Raw genomic sequence first — 21,457 nt, forward strand, 5'->3', positions numbered from 1 at the left:
GCTCTGTGTTCTTGAATGACCCTGTCCTAGATTCTTGTATGAGCTAGGAGTCTTAAAGTTAGCACAAAATGAGTGAGTACCTTGTATTGTGTTCAGAGCTGTGTAAGTATATGTGCTCTAATGCGTGGAAGGGCGTGACTCGTGAAGGTTCCTGAGCGGTGTATTTTCTGCTGCTGACAGGTCAGTTGATCCAGGGATGATGAGCAGTGAGGTTATCATTGTTTTTGATGGGCATGTTTTGTACATACCTAATTGTACGGAGTTAATGAAGATACTCAAACATGTCCAGTCATCTTTAAACATGCACATCTTTGAACATTAGGCTATCTTCTTTCCGATTACGTATGCAGGTTCACTTGATTAGTTAAGCAGCTCACACACATATTTTTCCCATCCGCTAATCGACAAGTTAGATCTTAAGTACTGCCCCAAACAGGAGACCTATGAACATACTTTACTCACGCCACACCTCCGTATTCTTCTAGCTTCACTACCACGTTTGTTTGCATGAAACATAAATTAAAAAGCAGGTACACTTTATAGTCAAATGTGTCTCAAAATGTTGTCTATCGGCACAATAGCTCCTGAGCTTACCCCACCCTGGAGCAGCAAAGTGCACTGATTCATAAGCCTATGTAGGCCAATCCGTGGCTGGTCCTCAAAACATCCAGTTAATCTCCTTGGTAATCAATGGAGATGTCTGGAGCTTCATAAAACCAGTCCCTGACCAATAAAAGATGATTGACTCCAGATAGCATGACAAAGTTTCTGCAATGCAAATAAGCACTGGCAAAGCCAATATGTCTCGCTAACTCGAGAGCTATTGGCTCCATCAATGTTTTGTTTATCCACGTTGTACAGTAGCATAGCTGCTATGCAGCAAGGCTGAAAGTAAAGAAAAAAGCATGATTATGCCACCAGCTGTGTCATAGTTTTCTTTCTTTACTTTTAGCCATGCTGCACAGCAGCCACGTTGCTGTACAAAATAGCTAAAGAAAACATTCACAAAGCCAATAGCTCACACGGCTGCAAGACTTATTGGCTCTGTCAATGCTTGTTTTTTTTCTGGCGAGAGTGTGGGAGGAGGTAAGCAACAATGCTGGAGGGTGACGTGGCGTGGCCCGTCTCTGTCCCTCAGAACCCTGCGAGCGTAGGCCTGCACCCTGAGCCCTGCGCAGCGTCCCCGTAAGAATAGCCAGCACCCAGCAGCCTGGTCGTCTCACCCCCCGATGAGCCCGAACCCCCGTAAACCCACGACCAGGCCGCATGTCCCCGTCCCGCTCCCGGCTCCGAGCGCCTAGACCTGGCATGCCCCCCAAAGCCCGGACGCCATCTTCCCTTCCCGACATCCCTGTCTCCTTGGGCCTAGCGTGACCCCGGCCCCAGCGAAACCCAGACTCCAAAGGCACGCCAGTCCCAGCCGGGGGGTAAAGGGCTCCCCGAGTGAGATAAGCCAGGGAGTTCGATGGCACCTCCGGCCTCCCCTGAGAGACTGGTATCCGTCACACCTTTGGGCCTCCCCTGTGGCCCAGTTTCGATCACCCCTCTGGCCTCCCCGAGGGCTGGCTCCAGACCCGCTGGGCGTCTGGGAATTCCCGGACCCATCTTTCAAAGGGATCAAAGAACCAACCGCCGGACCTCGCCAACGACCAGCCCCCAGGGCTTGAGACCTCCGCCTGCGCGAGTCCGGAGATCAAAGAGCAGAAGGACTATAACTGGGCCCGCCTGACAACTAGCGGGCAGTTGTATCTTGGACCCGAAGCCCTGCTGATCTGATCGCGGCTGACCCTCAGAAGACTCATCCTGAACCTCTGAGCCCTGCTGACGCTGTCGCGGCTCGAGCTGAACCTGCAACCATCGGAGCCCTGCTGACGCTGTCGCGGCTCAAGCTGAACGGAACCATCGGAGCCCTGCTGACGCTGTCGCGGCTCAAGCTGAACGGAACCATCGGAGCCCTGCTGACGCTGTCGCGGCTCGACCTCTAAGACCATCCGAGCCCTGCTGACGCTGTCGCGGCTCCTCACAAACTTCTCCAGATCGAGCCCTGCTGACCTCGTCGCGGCTCGGGGAGTACTCTGGTCCGGCTGGACCATCGAGAGCACCATCACGACCGAGCCGACTCGACGTGGGCGAAGCAGCCAGTGCGACCATCATCCCGTACCCCCCGGCTCGAGGATTGAGAGCTGTGCGTAGGGTACGCATCGTACTGTCCAGAGACTAAAAGACTGTCCCGCTGCCCCCTTCCGGATTCATCAACGACCTTGTGGTCCCTCGACCACTGTGTATATAAGAGTGCTTCCTTCCTTACTTGCTTATATAAAGAACTTGCTCCTAAAACCCAACGGTGTGGTGTCTGTTCGTAGTGTGGTGTGAGCTCAGTGTGTACGATCCCAAACCCAAAGGCCTCCCCGGTGAGGACCTCACAATCAAGACTCGGCAAGTTCTGTGGGAGAGGTGGATCTTGGGGTGTCTGGGTGAGCACACCCTGGCCCTCGGAGATTGCCCCTTCTAACATTGGTGGCAGCGTCGCGATAAGAACCTACGTCTAGGGATCGCACAGTACTGACACACTACCCGAACGAAGAGCAGCCATGAGCGTCACGGCCGACAAGACCACCTTCCAGATGGAGCTTCTGGGAGACTATTCGCACCGTGAGCTCAAGCAATTCTGCAAAGATCTCCGTATCCCGTCAACGGGATTAAACACCAAAGAGGACTTCCAACAAGCTCTAACAGACTGGGTGGAGACCGGAGCCCAACCTCCAGCGCCGACAGAAGCCGATGGATGGGGAGCACCCCTGATCGAACCCCACGCCCCAGAGCAAGAAAGAGCAGAGTCCCCGACGCGTACTCACAGCACAGAGAAAGGTCTGTCTCAAGAGGAGATGACCGATCGAGAACGCAACCGAAGCCACGAGCTAGAACTAGCCCGTTTAAAGATGGAGGTAGAACTCAAGCTGGCCGAGAAAAAGCTAGCCATCGAGCAGCTGCGGCTGCAAGGAGAACTGGAAGAGAAGAAACAACAGCGAGAACATGACGGAAAGAAGCTCCAGCTGGAGCACGAGCGCAGCATATTGGAAATGGAACTAAAGGCCCGGAACGAAGACAACCGAACAGCAGCGACCCGAGAGTCCGTTCCCTCGGTGGAACCCAAGGTCCACATCCCCAAGGACGTGGTCAAAGAATATTACAAAAACGATGACATCCAGCAATGGTTCAAGGCCTACGAGGTCGCCATGACCTCTCACAGAGTTCCGCAGAAAGATTGGGGAGCCGGGCTGTGGGGACGATTCCTGAGTGAGGGGAGAGACACCCTACTCGACCTTCCGTCTGCTGAACAGACCTCCTAGAGCCCCATGAAAGAAGCCCTCCTCACAAGGTACGGGCTCACCCCAGAAATGTACCGCCAACGCTTCCGAGAGTGCAAGAAGATCCCCGGCACCACCTGGGTGGAGTATGTCAATTTCTATAGCCGGGCCCTCGAGGGGTGGATCAAGGGCAGCAAGGTGTCCACCTTCGAGGGGCTCATTGACCTGATTGCGTATGAACATTTGTCCCTGAATTGCTTTGTGGAACTCCGACAGCATCTCCTGGACAGCAAGTTGGCTGACCCCCGGGAACTGGCCGTCGAGGCCGATCGCTGGGTGAGCACCCGAGTCCCCCGAGGGCCCGGGGGGGATGCTGGCCGAAATGAACAGGGGTCTTCCCGCCAGAGAGGAGGGGGGAACCAGAATAGACAGAGGGGATCCCAGGGAGGGTCCCCGCGCAGTCCCCCCCAGAAACCAGCCCAGCACCTCGCCTCCCACAGCGCGCGCAGGGTTTCCCCCAGCCAAACCAGGGCCCCGAGTCAGCCAAGCCTGCTTCCATTGCCAGCAACCCGGGCACTATGCCAATGACCCCCGCTGCCCTTTGTTCAAGAAGCCTGCCGCTGCATGGCCCCCAGCGCGCCACCTCGCCTCAGTAGCCCTAGAAGAAGAGGAGGGAGAAGAGGAGTTCGAGGGAGCTGACCCCGCAGCCATGATTTTAGTCTCCCTGGGTGATAGAGAGATGGTCCCAGGAGCCCCCCTACCCGACAATACCGAGAAGTACCGAGAGCAGGTGACTGTCAATGGCCGTCACATAGGGGCGCTCCGAGACACGGGGGCCAGTATCACCGCCGTCAAACGGCATCTAGTAACCGAAGCCCAGATTGTTCCCCACATCTCCTGCAGGGTGATCGCAGCTGATAACTCTGTCCGCACCTGCCGGATAGCTCAAGTCCCGTTCGAATGGGGGGGCGTCTCTGGAGAGTTACGAGTGGCGGTCCGCTCCGACATGCCTGTGGACTGCCTGCTCGGCAACGATCTGGAGAGCTCCCCATGGCAGCGGGTCGAGAAAAGGACCCACCTGGAGATGGTGGGCCTGCCCGAATGGGCCTGTGTGAGTACCCGGTCGATGACCGCCCGAAGGGTCACCCCCGAAGGGGCGACCTTAGAGGCGGCACCAAGGACCCCTGAGGACCCCGAGGTCCATGAACCCTCCGAAGCCCCTGAACTGTCCCCCGGGGAGAGCTTCCCCCCGGACGCCGGTCCTCTCGGCCCTAGCGTCGATTCGACCCCGAGCCTGGACGACCTTCCTGAGCTGGCCCAGTGGCACCAGGAAGGAGGACCGTCCCGCGAAGAATTCTGCCTAGAGCAGACCTCCTGTCCATCCTTGGTTGGGCCGCGGCAGCAGGCCGCCGCCCAGGCCGCCGGTGACCAGTCCGGCTCCCACTTGGTATATTGGGAAAACGGCCTCTTGTACAGCGAGCAAAAGTCCGCCGAGCTAGGGTCCGGCCGAGTGCTGGTGGTCCCCCTACGCTTCCGCGGCTTTCTCCTGAACCTGGCCCATGACGTACCCCTGGCGGGACACTTGGGACAAGACAAAACGTACCATCGCCTGGTCACCCACTTCTACTGGCCGGGCATGCGCTCCGATGTGGAGGCTCACTGTAAGTCCTGCCCCACGTGTCAGTCCAGCGGGAAGAGCGGCGGGAGGCGCAAGGCCCCCCTCCAGCCCTTCTCCGTGGTCAGTACCCCCTTTGAGAGGGTGGGAATCGACATCGTGGGCCCCATCGACCCCCAGACCTCCTTGGGGCACCGCTTTATCCTAGTGCTAGTGGACCATGCCACCCGCTACCTCGAAGCCATTCCCCTCCGGACGGTGACCGCCCCGGTAGTGGGGCGGGCCCTTATGGCCATATTCTCCCGGGTGGGATTCCCCCGAGAAGTAGTCAGCGACCGAGGGACCAACTTCATCTCGAAATACAAGAAGTCCCTCTGGCAGCAATGTGGGGTGACCTACAAGTTCACCACCCCATATCACCCCCAGGGGAACGGTCTGGTGGAACGCTTCAACCGGACACTCAAAGGGATGATCATGGGTCTCGAGGAGCCCCTGAGGCGTAAGTGGAACGTCCTCCTTCCCTGCCTCCTCTTCGCGTACCGCAAAGTCCCCCAGAAGTCCCTGGGGTTCAGCCCCTTCGAGCTGCTCTATGGGCACCCCGTCCGGGGACCCCTCACCCTGGTCAAGGAAGGGTGGGAGACGGCGGCCCCAGAGCCCCCGCCCGATGTGTTTCGATACATCCTGGCCCTCCGGAACCAGACAAGGAAGTTCCGAGAACTGGCCGAGGCGAACCTCGAGGCCAGTCAAGAAGAAATGAAACGGTGGTATGACCAAAACGCCACTCTGGTCGAGTTCCAGCCCGGACAGCGGGTCTGGGTGATGGCCCCCGTAGAGCCCTGTGCCCTGCAAGACAAGTGGACAGGGCCCTTCAAGGTGGTCGAACGCAAAAGTCAGGTGACCTACCTCATCGACGTAGAGTCCCCCAGGAACCCCTTGCGGGTCCTTCACGTGAACCGCCTCAAGCCCCACTTCGCCCGGACCGAGTTGAGTTTGCTCCTCGCCACGGACGATGGGGAGGAGGACGAAACGGAGCCCCTCCCCGATCTTCTGTCCACGAAAGAGAAAGATGGCTCCGTAGAGGGGGTGAGTCTCTCCTCCTCCCTCTCTCCCGAGCAGCGCGAGGACTGTCGCCAGTTACTGGGGCAGTTCTCGGACCTCTTCTCCCTCATCCCCGGCATCACCAGCTGGTGCGTCCACAACGTGGACACCGGGGACAGCCCTCCGGTACGGCACAGAGCCTACCGCGTCCCTGACCGAGTCCGGGCCTGTATCAAGGCCGAGGTATCGAAGATGTTGGCTCTCGGGGTGGTCGAAGCCTCTGACAGCCCCTGGGCTAGCCCCGTGGTCCTGGTTCCGAAGGCAGCCGCCCCCGGTGCTGTTCCCGAGCTGAGGTTCTGCGTTGACTACCGCGGGCTCAACGCAGTCACCAGAACCGATGCTCACCCCATCCCCCGAGCCGACGAGCTTATCGATCGCCTCGGGGCTGCTCGCTTCCTAAGCACGTTCGACCTGACCAGTGGATACTGGCAGATCGCCCTCACCGAGGGAGCTAAGGAAAGATCTGCTTTTTCCACCCCGGATGGTCACTACCATTTCCGGGTGATGCCCTTCGGGATGAAGAACGCCCCCGCCACCTTCCAGAGGCTGGTTAACCAGGTACTGGCTGGGTTGGAAGAGTTCAGCGCTGCGTATCTGGACGACATCGCAGTGTACAGTTCACACTGGCCCGAGTACCTCCAGCACCTCTGGGCGGTGCTGGCCGCCCTGAGAAGGGCTGGTCTCACCATTAAGGCAAGCAAGTGCCAGATCGGACAAGGGTCCGTAATCTACCTCGGGCACCAGGTCGGCAGCGGCCTCGTAGCCCCCCTCCAGCCCAAGATCGATGAAATCGTGGCCTGGGAGGCCCCCACGACCCAGACGGAAGAGCGGGCGTTTCTAGGGCTCACGGGGTACTACCGCCGGTTCATCAAGAGTTACGGCAGCATCGTAGCCCCCCTCACGGAGTTAACCTCCAAAAACCAGCCGAGGAAAGTCAGCTGGACCTCCGCCTGCCAAGAGGCGTTCGAGACGTTGAAAGACGCTATGTGCACCGCCCCCATCCTGCAGGCCCCCGACTACTCACAAGAGTTTGTAGTCCAGACGGACGCGTCCGAGCATGGCATCGGGGCCGTCCTGTCCCAGGTGAATGAGAACGGCCTAGACCAACCCGTGGCATTCATTAGCCGGAGGCTACTCCCTCGCGAACAAAGGTGGAGCACCATCGAGCGGGAGGCCTTCGCGGTGGTTTGGGCCCTGAAGAAGCTGAGGCCCTACCTGTTCGGTACTCACTTCCGGGTCCAGACCGACCACCGACCCCTCCGGTGGCTAATGCAGATGAGAGGGTAGAATCCCAAATTGCTGCGCTGGTCCATCTCACTCCAGGGGATGGACTTCACTGTGGAGCACCGGCCTGGTGTGGACCACGCCAACGCAGACGGCCTGTCCCGATTCTTCCGCCTCAGCGAAGAGAACCCCCAAGAGGATGGGTAGTTCTCCCCGCCTTCAGCTGGGGGGGACGCGTGTTGGACCCGGCCTCGTGGCGTGGCCCGTCTCTGTCCCTCAGAACCCTGCGAGCGTAGGCCTGCACCCTGAGCCCTGCGCAGCGTCCCCGTAAGAATAGCCAGCACCCAGCAGCCTGGTCGTCTCACCCCCCGATGAGCCCGAACCCCCGTAAACCCACGACCAGGCCGCATGTCCCCGTCCCGCTCCCGGCTCCGAGCGCCTAGACCTGGCATGCCCCCCAAAGCCCGGACGCCATCTTCCCTTCCCGACATCCCTGTCTCCTTGGGCCTAGCGTGACCCCGGCCCCAGCGAAACCCAGACTCCAAAGGCGCGCCAGTCCCAGCCAGGGGGTAAAGGGCTCCCCGAGTGAGATAAGCCAGGGAGTTCGATTGCACCTCCGGCCTCCCCTGAGAGACTGGTATCTGTCACACCTTTGGGCCTCCCCTGTGGCCCAGTTTCGATCACCCCTCTGGCCTCCCCGAGGGCTGGCTCCAGACCCGCTGGGCGTCTGGGAATTCCCGGACCCATCTTTCAAAGGGATCAAAGAACCAACCGCCGGACCTCGCCAACGACCAGCCCCCAGGGCTTGAGACCTCCACCTGCGCGAGTCCGGAGATCAAAGAGCAGAAGGACTATAACTGGGCCCGCCTGACAACTAGCGGGCAGTTGTATCTTGGACCCGAAGCCCTGCTGATCTGATCGCGGCTGACCCTCAGAAGACTCATCCTGAACCTCTGAGCCCTGCTGACGCTGTCGCGGCTCGAGCTGAACCTGCAACCATCGGAGCCCTGCTGACGCTGTCGCGGCTCAAGCTGAACGGAACCATCGGAGCCCTGCTGACGCTGTCGCGGCTCAAGCTGAACGGAACCATCGGAGCCCTGCTGACGCTGTCGCGGCTCGACCTCTAAGACCCTCCGAGCCCTGCTGACGCTGTCGCGGCTCCTCACGAACTTCTCCAGATCGAGCCCTGCTGACCTCATCGCGGCTCGGGGAGTACTCTGGTCCGGCTGGACCATCGAGAGCACCATCACGACCGAGCCGACTCGACGTGGGCGAAGCAGCCAGTGCGACCATCATCCCGTACCCCCCGGCTCGAGGATTGAGAGCTGTGCGTAGGGTACGCATCGTACTGTCCAGAGACTAAAAGACTGTCCCGCTGCCTCCTTCCCGATTCATCAACGACCTTGTGGTCCCTCGACCACTGTGTATATAAGAGTGCTTCCTTCCTTACTTGCTTATATAAAGAACTTGCTCCTAAAACCCAACGGTGTGGTGTCTGTTCGTAGTGTGGTGTGAGCTCAGTGTGTACGATCCCAAACCCAAAGGCCTCCCCGGTGAGGACCTCACAATCAAGACTCGGCAAGTTCTGTGGGAGAGGTGGATCTTGGGGTGTCTGGGTGAGCACACCCTGGCCCTCGGAGATTGCCCCTTCTAACACCAGTCCCTGACCAATAAAAGATGATTGACTCCAGATAGCATGACAAAGTTTCTGCAATGCAAATAAGCACTGGCAAAGCCAATATGTCTCGCTAACTCGAGAGCTATTGGCTCCATCAATGTTTTGTTTATCCACGTTGTACAGTAGCATAGCTGCTATGCAGCAAGGCTGAAAGTAAAGAAAAAAGCATGATTATGCCACCAGCTGTGTCATAGTTTTCTTTCTTTACTTTTAGCCATGCTGCACAGCAGCCACGTTGCTGTACAAAATAGCTAAAGAAAACATTCACAAAGCCAATAGCTCACACGGCTGCAAGACTTATTGGCTCTGTCAATGCTTGTTTTTTTTCTGGCGAGAGTGTGGGAGGAGGTAAGCAACAATGCTGGAGGGTGAGCAGGGCAAGCAACAACAGTAGAAGGTGGGAGAGGGCAAGCAACAATGGGGGATGGGGGGACAAGCAACAACACTGAGAGTAGGGGAGCGGTAAGCCACAACATGGAGAGGGACAAAAGGGTGGAACGGGCACACACACCAAAAGAGATAGGAGCGTGGTACAGGGCAGCCGACAACATGGAGCGAGACAGGACGATGGGAGTGGCAAGCAAAAACATAGAGTGGGATGGTGGGAGTGGCAAGTAATGACACAAAGAGGGAGGGTGGGGAAGCAGGATGGGAGGGAGACAGCCTGCAATCACATGCACTCTTATGGAGTGCTACAACTAAAAGAAACAAGCATTTACAATGCAATCGGTCTCGCCTTTGGGACCTTATATGTATTTAGCTATGCAGCACATTAGCCTGGGTGCTGAAACATCTACTGTTCTTTAACATGGAGGGAAAGTAAGCATCAAACTGTCTGACACATCAGGTATGGGAACACAAGGAGAGAAATATTGCCTTTCAGTGGGAAATGGTATAGTCCAAAGCTCTGTTTTTAATATAAAATCAGGGCCTTCGTTGATCATGTCCTGAAAATAATAGATTAACAAAAATATTATTGTCTACGGGTGCTAGTGGAAGACAATTTCTTTAGACTGGAACCAAGAGAATGCCAAAGTGATTCTGGAATTTTACTGACCTCTGCTGGTCGTTTTCTATCAAACAAGTTAAATAGAGGCAATTGCCAGAATTGTTTTATTTTAAAGTCCCGCAGCAGAAAGCCATTCTGGTATTTTACTGACCTCTGCTGGTCGTTTCCTATCAAAACAGTTAAATAGAGGCAGGTGAATAGAAATAAAATCCCTAGGCAGAAGCAGACAAGTCCTAGGGCTGATCTCCAGAGCCCACAAAGTACATACACATATAAGTATATAATAACTATATACTAAAGTATATACAAGAGGTCTCGAATGCTCCACCTAAAAAGTAGCCCGGCCCGAAAATGACAGCAGCAGAAGGGCATTCAATGTGTAAGGAAATTGTACTTGGGCCATCCTCCTAGGGAGGGACACAAAGAAAAGGTGAAGTTGGCACCCAATGTCCAAAGAGATGAAATGCAAATAAAAGAAATACTCATCTTCCTTCAAGTCCTGTGCCGAATTTTGATAGCCCGCTTGGCGTTTGACATGCACATGAACCAAAAGACGTCTTCGCTCAAGCTTTTGAGAGCTTGTTACATCTAGGATAGTGCTCCCAACCAAAGCAAGAGCTCTTTTTGACTTTTTTCTTGAAAAAAAGATCAATGCTGCACTACTCCTTTTTAACAAATACATTACATGTTTTCCTAATACTCTCCTGTTGCTTGGTGGGAGATGCATGGCTATACCAGAAAATCTGAGCTTTTCCAAAACATCATAATTCCACAGGAGACGTTAAGTGCATCAACTCATTTGCAGGGAAGTAGAGCAAAGGAAGCGGTCCAAAGGATAGAAGCTATGAATACACCAGAAAGAACTCTGTATGGCCTAATCTAGCCACAAGAGAATGAAAAACCACTATGTGGGCTCTACTTTGCCCATGTCAGACATCTACATTCAGATGCCAACAAAAGCCAAATCCAGAGATTGATATTTGACATGACTGAAAGGTAAATCAATGAGATGTACATCAATCAACATTCAACTAAAATAATTTAGGGCAGTCAATACTTATAGGACTCAGCAATAATATGTTATGACACATTACAGGAGCCAAGCTTGCCATTGCCAAGGACTCCCAAAGTATGTTGGTTCCTTTCAGATTATTCAGAAAATTAAATATAGTGTGAATAGCAGTTACACGAAAAAAGAAAGACACACACAACCAGAAATCAGAAAACACTATTTTCAAATTAACAGTGCTTCAAACACAGAATTGACAACACCCACTAAGCATGAAGTACCACATTCAGCAGTCAAAAATCACAAAGAGAACTTTGTTCTACCACCAACATGACCACTGCAGTTCCCACCTTCTTAATCGGTATCATAACTCAGTCTACATACTTGGAACAAGCAACCGATTAAATGGAAAGATATAACCCATAAGAATAACCTCCTTTACGCCAAACAGCACAGACCCAAAATGAGATATGCCAGAGCAGTCACCAGCTGAAGACACAGCAATATATTGTGAAATTAGCTTTTACAAAAACATCTCTTGCTCATGTTTTGGCAGCCTCTTCGCTATTTGGCTCACGGTCCTCTCACACTACATTGTAAAACAAGACAATATTTTAAGTTACAAATTAACTCATACTTCTTGAGCCGCATGCGCCAGCATCACAGAGCTTTGTTGCACTGTTCTCCGTTGCCAAGAGACAGTCCGTGATTCTGTGTACTTAAAATTCACTCTCTTACTGTTATCCCAAGCGCAAAAAGTGGTCGCAAATTGTGCAACAACTTTTTGAGCATGGAACAGTATTTAGGGCCAGATGTACGACCATGTCATTTTGCGAGTCGCAAATTGCGCTCAATTGCGAGTCGCAATTTGCGACTCGTAAAATGACATGTACAACAGTGTCAGAAACACTGTTAGCGAAGCTCAATGGGGTCGCAAATTGCATGCCTCATCAATATTCATGAGGCCCTCGCAATTTGCGACCCTATTGAGAATGGCCGGTCCTCACAGGTATGATGGCATGCTGGGTTCAGCAGACCTCCATGTCTGGGACTACTTTTAAATAAAGCAGTTTTCTTTTTTAAAGCAGCCCGAAACGGGCTGCATCTAAATAAAAAAAATGAAACGTTTTTGTTTAATTTTTTAACGGCAGGTAGTGGTCCCAGGGACCACAGCTTGCTCCTAAAAAATATTTTCCCCTGTATTTGCAGTAGGGAAGGGGTCCCCTTCCCGATTGCAAATCAGGGGCGTAACACAGGCCCACGCATCCCCCGCAGTGCGGGGGGGCCTCCAGCTCAAGGGGGACCCCTCAGCACTGCACTTTGGCCTGAAAGCTCCTAATAGAATCCAGAGGGGGCCCCTCCACGTACCTGGCAGGGGGTCCCCTCAATTATCGTTACGGCACTGTTGCGAATGCATTACAACCCTCTTGAAGAGGGTGGTAAATTGCGAGTATTTTGTGACCGCACAAAGTACCGAATACCAGGGAGTCGACGAATGACCTACCTGCCTAATTAATATTCAATAGGTCAGTCGCAAATTGTGATACACTGTGACTGGCTGCAATCATGAGATGGTGGCCTCCAAGAGTCAGCAGAACAAGATCCCTATAAAGAAAAAAAATAGTCGGCGTTCCTTAAAGAAGCCACTGCTGTTTTAAAAAAATAAAAAGTTGTTTCCTGGGCCACGCCGCAAGGCTGCCAACAAAATTCCTAAAAGGGAAGGGGTACTAAGGAGACACCTTCCCCTTTGCGAATCAGTTAAAACCCCAACTTCGCATTCAAATATATATCAATCGGCTGCAATTGTAAACCACTGATATATTCCTTTCCGAATCAGAAGTAGGAGGGGCACGCCTTTCATGCCTTTCTTGTCTACATTTCGGAAAGGATTGCAACAGTTCTTTTAAGAGCCAAAACGAATTTTCTGACTGGTAAAAGGGCTTTTGTACATAAAGAAAAGCCCTTGCGCAGCCACAAACTCTGTGATTTATTGCAGAGTTTGTAATCGCAAACATGAGACAAGTTACTTGAGAATAGATTCTCTTTCACTAAGAGACACTTGTAATATTAAGTTATGCATACTAGCATTTATAAAAATATGTGACAGGAACAGCAGAATTAATTCTACGTATCTTTTGGAAGAATATTCGCATGGTGGGTGTCTTATCCTCTCCTCGTCAGGCTGGTGATGCGATCTGAGGGGGTAAGCTAATGCCACAGTATAGGGTTCCATTGGGACTACAATAGAAGTGTGGTCACTATTCAAGGAAACAATACAAAAAGTATGTCTCCCTCACGACCTAAATAGTATTACTTTCTATTTCACAACACATTTCATTCTGGGCTATTAAACCAGGAAAACAATGACATATTGCAGCATAATCATTTCAACTTTTTTATTTATTTTTACTATTTCTTATTCAAGGAAAGCCACAGACACTACAAGAGAGCTCAGTTGAGGGTCTATGGAGTCCACTAAGGCCTGGTGAAAGTGCAACCCATGGAAATCTATAGACACCTGAGTTAATGGTTAGTGGGGTCCACCCATAAGTGCTGGTGAATCAGTAATCCAATGTCAGCAACAGCACTTGAAATCTATTGATGTTACACTGAAGCCTCCAGGTCTAGGTGGCCAACTTTAGTCACAACAGACAATATTAGCAATTATACAGTAATGTACACATATCTTCAGGTTAGCTCTGTTATTTAACAGAAATAATAGACGTCCTGAGCTGGAGAGGCAGCATTTGTTGTTCAAATAGAGAAGTAGAATGGATGCTCCATTTGGTGCCATCCTAAAGTTACCAGATCAATCTTTGCCCCCAGGAAACCAGAGCGTCAGATCTGAACCTTCATTTAACACCTAATCCACCTTGGGAGGTGAATCCTCCTTTCATTTCAACTGAACCAAAGGGACTGGGTTATCAGATTACAATGGCTTGTTAAAGGAAGGCACAGGTCTGAAGCATTGTGTTCTCAGTGACACAGAGGCATCAGGGAAACCTGCATCATACAGGACAAACTTAAGATTTCTATCATGTTACTCATGGGCCAGTAGTGGAATAGATGGAAAAGCTCTCAGTGGGTTAATGCACACAACACCCATGTCTTCTTTGGGGCAGGCATACATATCAGTTGATTGGCACCCGTCTCTCCTGATTGTCATGGAAACTCAGGTATGGATTCTTTCCAGTACACCCAAAACAGGGTTAAGTTGGATAAATGTAGGACAGAGTGCATCAGTTATTTTCTGTTATCTTTATTTATGTTAGGGTATTTAGCAAACTATATGCACAGTGTAGCTTTCGCCATTCCTGTGACCCCCGTGGCACAGCTGGATGTCCCAGTCTTCAGACCAGTGTCTACCAGCTACTAGTTATGCCAAAGGAGGGGGCCTAACAGGGAGGTGGGGCTTGCATCAAGTGAGCCTGGTGTTTCGGTTTTGGTATTTATGTCAGTTTCCACATGCCAGTGTATGACTTGTGTCTGTTTTCTGTCTCAGCGTCAAAGTATTCCCTGGTAACTAGTGTTGCTGTATTCGCAGAACTCGACACAGAAGGCAAAAGGGACAGTCCTTGTTGGTTCCCTCTGCCTTATACGTTTTATAGAGGAGGAGGACGTCTGTATGCACATCCAATCATTTTCCTATGAGCCCAAGTGGGTGCTAGACAGCAACAAAAGGTTAAAGGGAGAAGTCCTCAAAGGGGTACTCAGGGACAGGCCGTTGGACTTTGTAAACTAAGTGTGACCTGGGTTAGTCTGCTTGCACTTTAAGCCTGACCTTAGGTTGCAGGGTGGCTGCTCATGTGAGGCCCCACCTGTCGAGGGCAAATGAGGGATGTAGATAGACCTGCACATGAGCGAATGCACACACACACACACACATGCACACACATGCACACTTTTGGTCAGATGTTTTCCTCCAATGGTCGGTTCAAGCGTCAGTAACATTTGGCTTCCACCCAGCATGGCCTACAAAACTGAGCAATGGCATACATGCCAACATTTTAGAAGAGGGAAGTGGGATTTTTTATAAAAATAATAGGGAGGTTGTTTTTCTCCCATTGACTTTTATCGAGGCCTGAATCGGGTCTACTGTCATGTATAGGACTTGGGGCTAGATGTAGGTAATTCTATTTTACCACTTCTTAAATACCGAATTTTACCGATTTGGTATTTAAGAAGTGGTAAAATAGAGCGGGGGGTATGTAGGTGTTTCAGAATCGGTAAATACCGAATCGTTAAGATTCGGTATTTACCGATTCTGTAAATACCGATTCGGTAATGCCCATTGATTCCTATGGGCCTTGAAGCCCATAGGAATCAATGGGCAATACCGAATCGGTATTTACCGATTCGGTAAATACCGATTTCAGCAAGGGTGCAGGGGGTGTCACTTTGACACCCTCTAGCACCCCAAAGACGGGCATGTGTGCCATGTGGCACACAGACTTGCCCTAAGGGCATGTCTGTCTGTCACATGGCTAGGTGTGCATGCACACATGTGCATGCACACCTGGATTCGGTATTTTACCACCCAATTGGATTGGGTGGTAAAATACCGAATCTGTAAGGCTTTAGGGACTCTGAAGAGTCCCACCTACATCTGGCCGTTACCGAATCGGTAAAAATACCGATTCGGTATTTTACAGAATCGGTAAATTTACCGATTCGGTAAATTTACCGAATCTGTAAAATGATGCCCCTACATCCCAAATACCCATTTACCGGTCAGTAACGGCCGAAATCGGCCGTTATTGGTCGGTAAATGGCCTCCTACATCTGGCCCTTAGTGTGCTGCTGCAGGATCAGATATCAGAAATGCAGATACATGTTTTTTTCCCTTTCCTATCAGGAGCATGGAGGAAGTGCAGCCAGAGTGTCAGTGACAAAAATGCTATGCACTGTCCTGCTGGAGCAGGTTACTGGCAGTGAATACTCTGAGCCTCACTAGACCATTCCCGGATGCAGCATGCAGAGGAATCAGTTTTTTGAATGCAGGAATTGGTAGATGGGAGACTAGCCTTGAAATCAGTAGTCTCCCGTCAGAGTATAGTGGGTTGGCATGTATACAATGGGTCCATCCAATTCAGCCTCTGGCTCTCTTCACTGTGATTGACTGGATTTTGCTCTTGTATATGTGCACCTCTACTTAGAAAGTAGTTCACTTTAGTGTTGGTTGTGGAAACCCCTTCTCTGCTTTCATTTCTGCTATCCTGCCATCATTTCATTTTTTGTTGTTGTTGTTTTTCTCAATGTGCTGTTTCCGACTTTTTCTTTGTAAATATATGCAAGTCAATTTTTAAAGGCAGTTTTATTTTGTATTGCTTTTACACTTTTATTGTCTCTTTGTATGTGTTTTAAAAATAAACAGAAAGAAACCAAATCCTTTGTCTTTGCTAATATTTTTTTAATCTTCATACTGAAGACCAAGTGGCACACAGCATATCTCTATTCGTCAACCCACATTTACTCCTCTTTTTACATTCCAGACCACACCTCTCACAATGTTCCTTTTTTTGAGTCTCATTTCACTGAAATAGTCTGCCTAAACTGAGACCTAAAATAACAAGCATTTGCAATACAATCTGTCTTTCATTTGTGAACGTGTTGGCATTGAAAGTGACAATGTTTTTACTTTTGTTTTCTTTATTTGCAGTGGAGTAGTCAAATTTGCATAGTCCCATTATCATTCAGATGACCATGTGGTTCTAGAGAACCAGAAAATGGAAAATTTGCTATGAGGGAGGGGAGGCAATAGTAATTTGCTGCCTGGAAAAAAAGTAAAACCATCCTGGAAAGAGCAAACACTCATAGAGAATGCAAGGAAAATTAAAGCATTTGAAATGCAAGCAAGAACAACATGGTTAACTTAACGCTTTTACACTTATTATTCAGAAATCAATGAGTGTTTGTGCCTGAAAAGTTATGGGCATGACTACAGGGCCCGGAAGGGAACTGTTTTAATGTCTATTGCTTATATCCTTACAAAAGTATTTGTAAAGCGCAGGTTCATCCCAGCAACGGGGTATCTTGGCGCTGAAATAACAGATGTACATTGTCACCCAACTCAATGGTACTCTCTTTATCGACCTCAAACGGATGAAAGGCTGAGTGGACCCACCGGGATTTGAACCTGTGACCATGAGGTCGAACACAGGCCCCTGTAGTGGATGCATTAGTCCACTGAGCCACCAGACCGGATCACATTAAACGTTTTCCACGCTAAGCATCAAGCAGGTATTTCAGTACCTCCAGGAATGGTGCACTTCCTCATCTAGGGAAAACGATGTTGTTCAAAGAAAGATGAGAAAACGAAAGTAGAGCTTCACTGGAAAACTCTGTTCAGTGGCACTAATGTGTGTGGGACTCACTCCGACTGTGGAAAATACACATACCTGCTAGAGAGACTATGTGCACCGCATCCCGGTGAAGGGAAGCCGGGTACAGAGTCAGCCGTTACCAACCTGTCCCTGAATGGTGGCTGCGGTGGCCCTGCTGTAGAGAACAGCAGCACCAGGCACAAGGTGGAGGGGCTAGAATGTATGTCTCAGGTTTCGGAAAATATTTTTTTAATATTATGCACGACAGCAGAACAGCATTTCAAACACACAAACCTAAACTAATTAAAAAAACTGTCGAAAATACATGATGGATGAGAGGTGGTGCTGGGGGCACGGATGGGAGCCGAAGGTAAACCACACCAAAGAGCCAGCAGAAAATAAATAATAACAAGCAGGAGGGAGGAGGAGAAGGCAGCTGCAGCCTGAAGAGAGAGCGTGTCGGGGAAGTGCCGTGGGGTAAGTGCGGTGGGGGTAGTGCATAGCTGTCGTGCTTGCAACTCCGGCTACGACGAAGAAGTCATTCAGAAAAGAAAGTCATTACATAAAGTCATTCAGAAAAGAGATTCATTACAGAAACCTGGATGAACGCCTCATCCGCGCCCGACATCGCCATAGCCATCCCGGACGCTTACAAGATCATCCGAAAAGACCGCACCAACCAAACAAGAGGAGGCATCGCCATCGTCCATAAGAACACCATCCAAATCACGACCAGCTCCGACGATAACCTTGCGACCGCCGAACATCTTCACTTCCAGATCCACACCGACCCCAGGACCACACTTAGAGGCACCCTCATCTACAGACCACCAGGAACCCGCACACAATTCAACGAAGACATCACTGACTTCATCAGCCCACATGCCCTCACATCCGAGAACTACATTCTACTGGGAGACCTCAACTTCCACCTGGAAAAGAAAAACGACAGCAACACCAACACCCTTCTGGACAACCTGGCCAATCTCGGACTCATAGAACTTGTTGACACCCCCACCCACTTAGCCGGACACACGCTCGACCCTATCTTCACCTCCAGCAAACACATCTCCTTCGATCACACCACAGCTCTCCATTGGACGGACCACAGCTGCGTCCACTTCAGCTACAAAAAGACCACGACCCACAACCCCCCACATCCCATTCCTCGAAGAAACTGGAACAAAATTACCACCGACCAACTCTTCACATCGCTTAACCAAAACCCGCCTGCCATATCATCGGACCCAAACCAAGCTGCCAACAAACTCACACAATGGATCACCCACAGCGCTGATGAATTAGCACCCTTGAAAAACCACCAGATCAAACAAGGTAACAAAAAGGCCCCCTGGTTCAACGATGCCCTTAAGAAATCCAAGAAGGTATGTCGTACCCTCGAGAAAACCTGGAGAAAAAACCCAACCACTGATAACCTGACCGCCTTCAAGGACGCCACCCGCAAACACCACCAATTGATCCGTTCCACTAAGAAATCAGCACTCAAGGATCGACTCACCAACAACGCCCACAACAGCAAGGAATTATTCAACATCGTCAAAGAATTTACCAACCCCACCGCCGGCACCAACGACATCACTCCCTCCCAAGACCTCTGCGACTCTTTATCCTCTTTCTTCCACAACAAAATCGCCGACATACATAACAGCTTTGAAAACCAGTCCGAAGAACAGACCACTCCACCCACCCCCGAACCAAAACAGCACTCTCACAACCTTTGCGCCTGGAACCCAATCACTACTGAAGACACCATCCGCCTGATGAACTCCATCCACTCAGGTTCACCAACCGACCCATGTCCCCACCACATCTTCAACAAAGCAGACTCCATCATCGCACCCCATCTCCGCGATGTCATCAACTGTTCCCTCAACTACGCTACCTTCCCGGAAAGCTGGAAACACGCCGAACTCAACGCCCTTCTGAAGAAACCCACAGCAGACCCCTCTGAACTTAAGAACTACCGCCCCATCTCACTCCTCCCATTCCCTGCTAAAGTCATTGAGAAAGCCATCAATAATCAGCTCGCCGCCTTCCTTGAATCCAACAACTACCTCGAACCCTCACAGTCCGGCTTCCGAGCCAAACACAGCACCGAAACCGCCCTTATAGCTGCTACAGACGACATCCGAACGCTACTGGACAACGGAGAAACAGTTGCCCTAATCCTACTTGACCTCTCAGCCGCCTTCGACACAGTCTGTCATAGCACCCTCATATAACGCCTCAGCAACGTCAGAATACAAGGAAATGCTTTAGACTGGATCATCTCATTCCTTGCCGGAAGAACCCAGAGAGTCCGCCTCCCCCCATTCAAATCAGAGGCCACCGAAGTCATCTGCGGCGTACCACAAGGATCATCACTCAGTCCCACCCTCTTCAACGTTTACATGAGTCCCCTCGCATCCATCGCGCGACAACACAACCTCAACATCATCTCCTACGCAGACGACACCCAGCTGATCCTCTCCCTCACCAAAGACCCAAACACCGCCAAAACCAATCTACACAAAGGAATGAAAGAAGTAGCCGAATGGATGAAGAACAGCCGTTTAAAACTAAACTCTGACAAAACAGAAGTCCTCATCTTAGGATCATCCCCCTCTGCCTGGGACGACTCATGGTGGCCAACGGCCCTGGGTACTGCACCCATACCTACAGATCACGCACGTAACCTGGGCTTCATCCTTGACTCCTCCCTCTCGATGACCAGACAAGTCAACGCCATCTCATCTTCATGCTTTAACATCCTACGCATGCTCAAAAAAATCTTCCGTTGGATCCCCACCGAAACAAGAAAGACAGTCACCCACGCACTGGTTACTAGCCGACTGGATTATGGAAATACCCTTTACGCCAGAAACACAGCCAAACTACAGAAAAAACTCCAACGCATCCAAAACGCCTCAGCCAGACTCATACTGGACATCCCACGTCAAGCTCACATCTCCGGTCACCTGAAAGACCTCCACTGGCTCCCCGTCAACAAGAGAATAACGTTCCGTCTCCTCACCCACGCACACAAGGCCCTCCACGACCTAGGACCCGAATGCCTCAACACACGACTTTCCTTCTACACACCCACCCGCCAACTACGATCATACAATCAAGCCCTTGCCGCAGTTCCGCGCATCCACAGATCCACCATGGGAGGAAGATCCTTCTCCTACTTAGCGGCCAAAACCTGGAATTCTCTCCCCACTCACCTCCGCCTTACACAGAACCACCTCTCCTTCAGAAAGCAGCTAAAAACCTGGCTTTTCGATAAGTAACACACCCACCCTCCCTCAAGCGCCTTGAGACCCTCTGGGTGAGTAGTGCGCTATACAAATTTTTGAACTTGAAAAGAGTGCTCAGAAACTGGAAATAAAATGTACAGAGTAAAATCACATGTAACAGGGGGCCTCCTCATGGGAGTGTAAAACAGTAGAAAAGGAGGGACTACAGAAGGGCTACTAAAGGTATTAGACAAAGAAAGAAAAGCATTTCCAAAAGACAGTCAAAAGAGCCAATTAAAAAAATGGAATATGGGCAGGGTTTATAGCCCGCATTCTGAATACAGCATGTCTCGAAGAGACAGCGCAAGCGCTGCTTAGGCGAGATTTAAAACTGTGTTAGTCTAACAGGGAGGCTGACAGTTCTGTACGTGCTACGCATGGGTGTTTCCAACACATGCCTCCAGCAGACACTGTACAGTTTACGTTCTATTCCTAGTGTCAGAAGGCCCCACTTACTAATGCAGGTTCTGCCGTCCGTGTGCAGTCGGAAGCCTGGCTTGCACTCGCAGTAGTAGGAGCCCAGGGTGTTGACACATCTCTGCTGGCAGCCCCCGTTGTGAACCTGGCATTCATCGACATCTGGGGAACAAGAAAGTAAAGGACTTATTATGATGCAGGCATTAGGACAGCAACATTAGCAAGCCATTTAGTGGCAATTCCATTCAATACAGTGCTGTTTCAGTACAAGCAAAAACTGGCAGTGTTTGCTAGGCTTCTATGAGAGACCAACTCATTTATAGTGATGTTTTAGTCAGATTATGTTTTATTCAGGGCATTTGCTTGGAATTAGTATAACCAGGAAGTGACTGTTCCTCAAAGAAAATATGTGTACCCCTTACCTTTGCCCGGGCTCTACAAAAGGGGTTGTCTCTAACAAAGGGTCTGCCAGGGGGC

The 21,457-nt window shown here is 50.9% G+C and overlaps 1 protein-coding gene across 1 annotated transcript in view; it reads right to left on the bottom strand.

The window, feature by feature from the left end:
* Nucleotides 1–21,457, bottom strand: part of LOC144753162 (uncharacterized) — a 1,401,110-nt gene that overhangs the window by 311,163 nt on the left and 1,068,490 nt on the right. The window contains exon 6 of the mRNA XM_078640932.1: nucleotides 21,020–21,142. Within this exon, the coding sequence (XP_078497058.1) occupies nucleotides 21,020–21,142 (123 nt within the window). The remainder of the gene's footprint in view (nucleotides 1–21,019; nucleotides 21,143–21,457) is intronic.

The sequence above is a fragment of the Lissotriton helveticus genome, chromosome 5_1 (assembly GCF_964261635.1).
Source record: "Lissotriton helveticus chromosome 5_1, aLisHel1.1, whole genome shotgun sequence".
NCBI classification, from domain to species: Eukaryota; Metazoa; Chordata; class Amphibia; order Caudata; family Salamandridae; genus Lissotriton; species Lissotriton helveticus.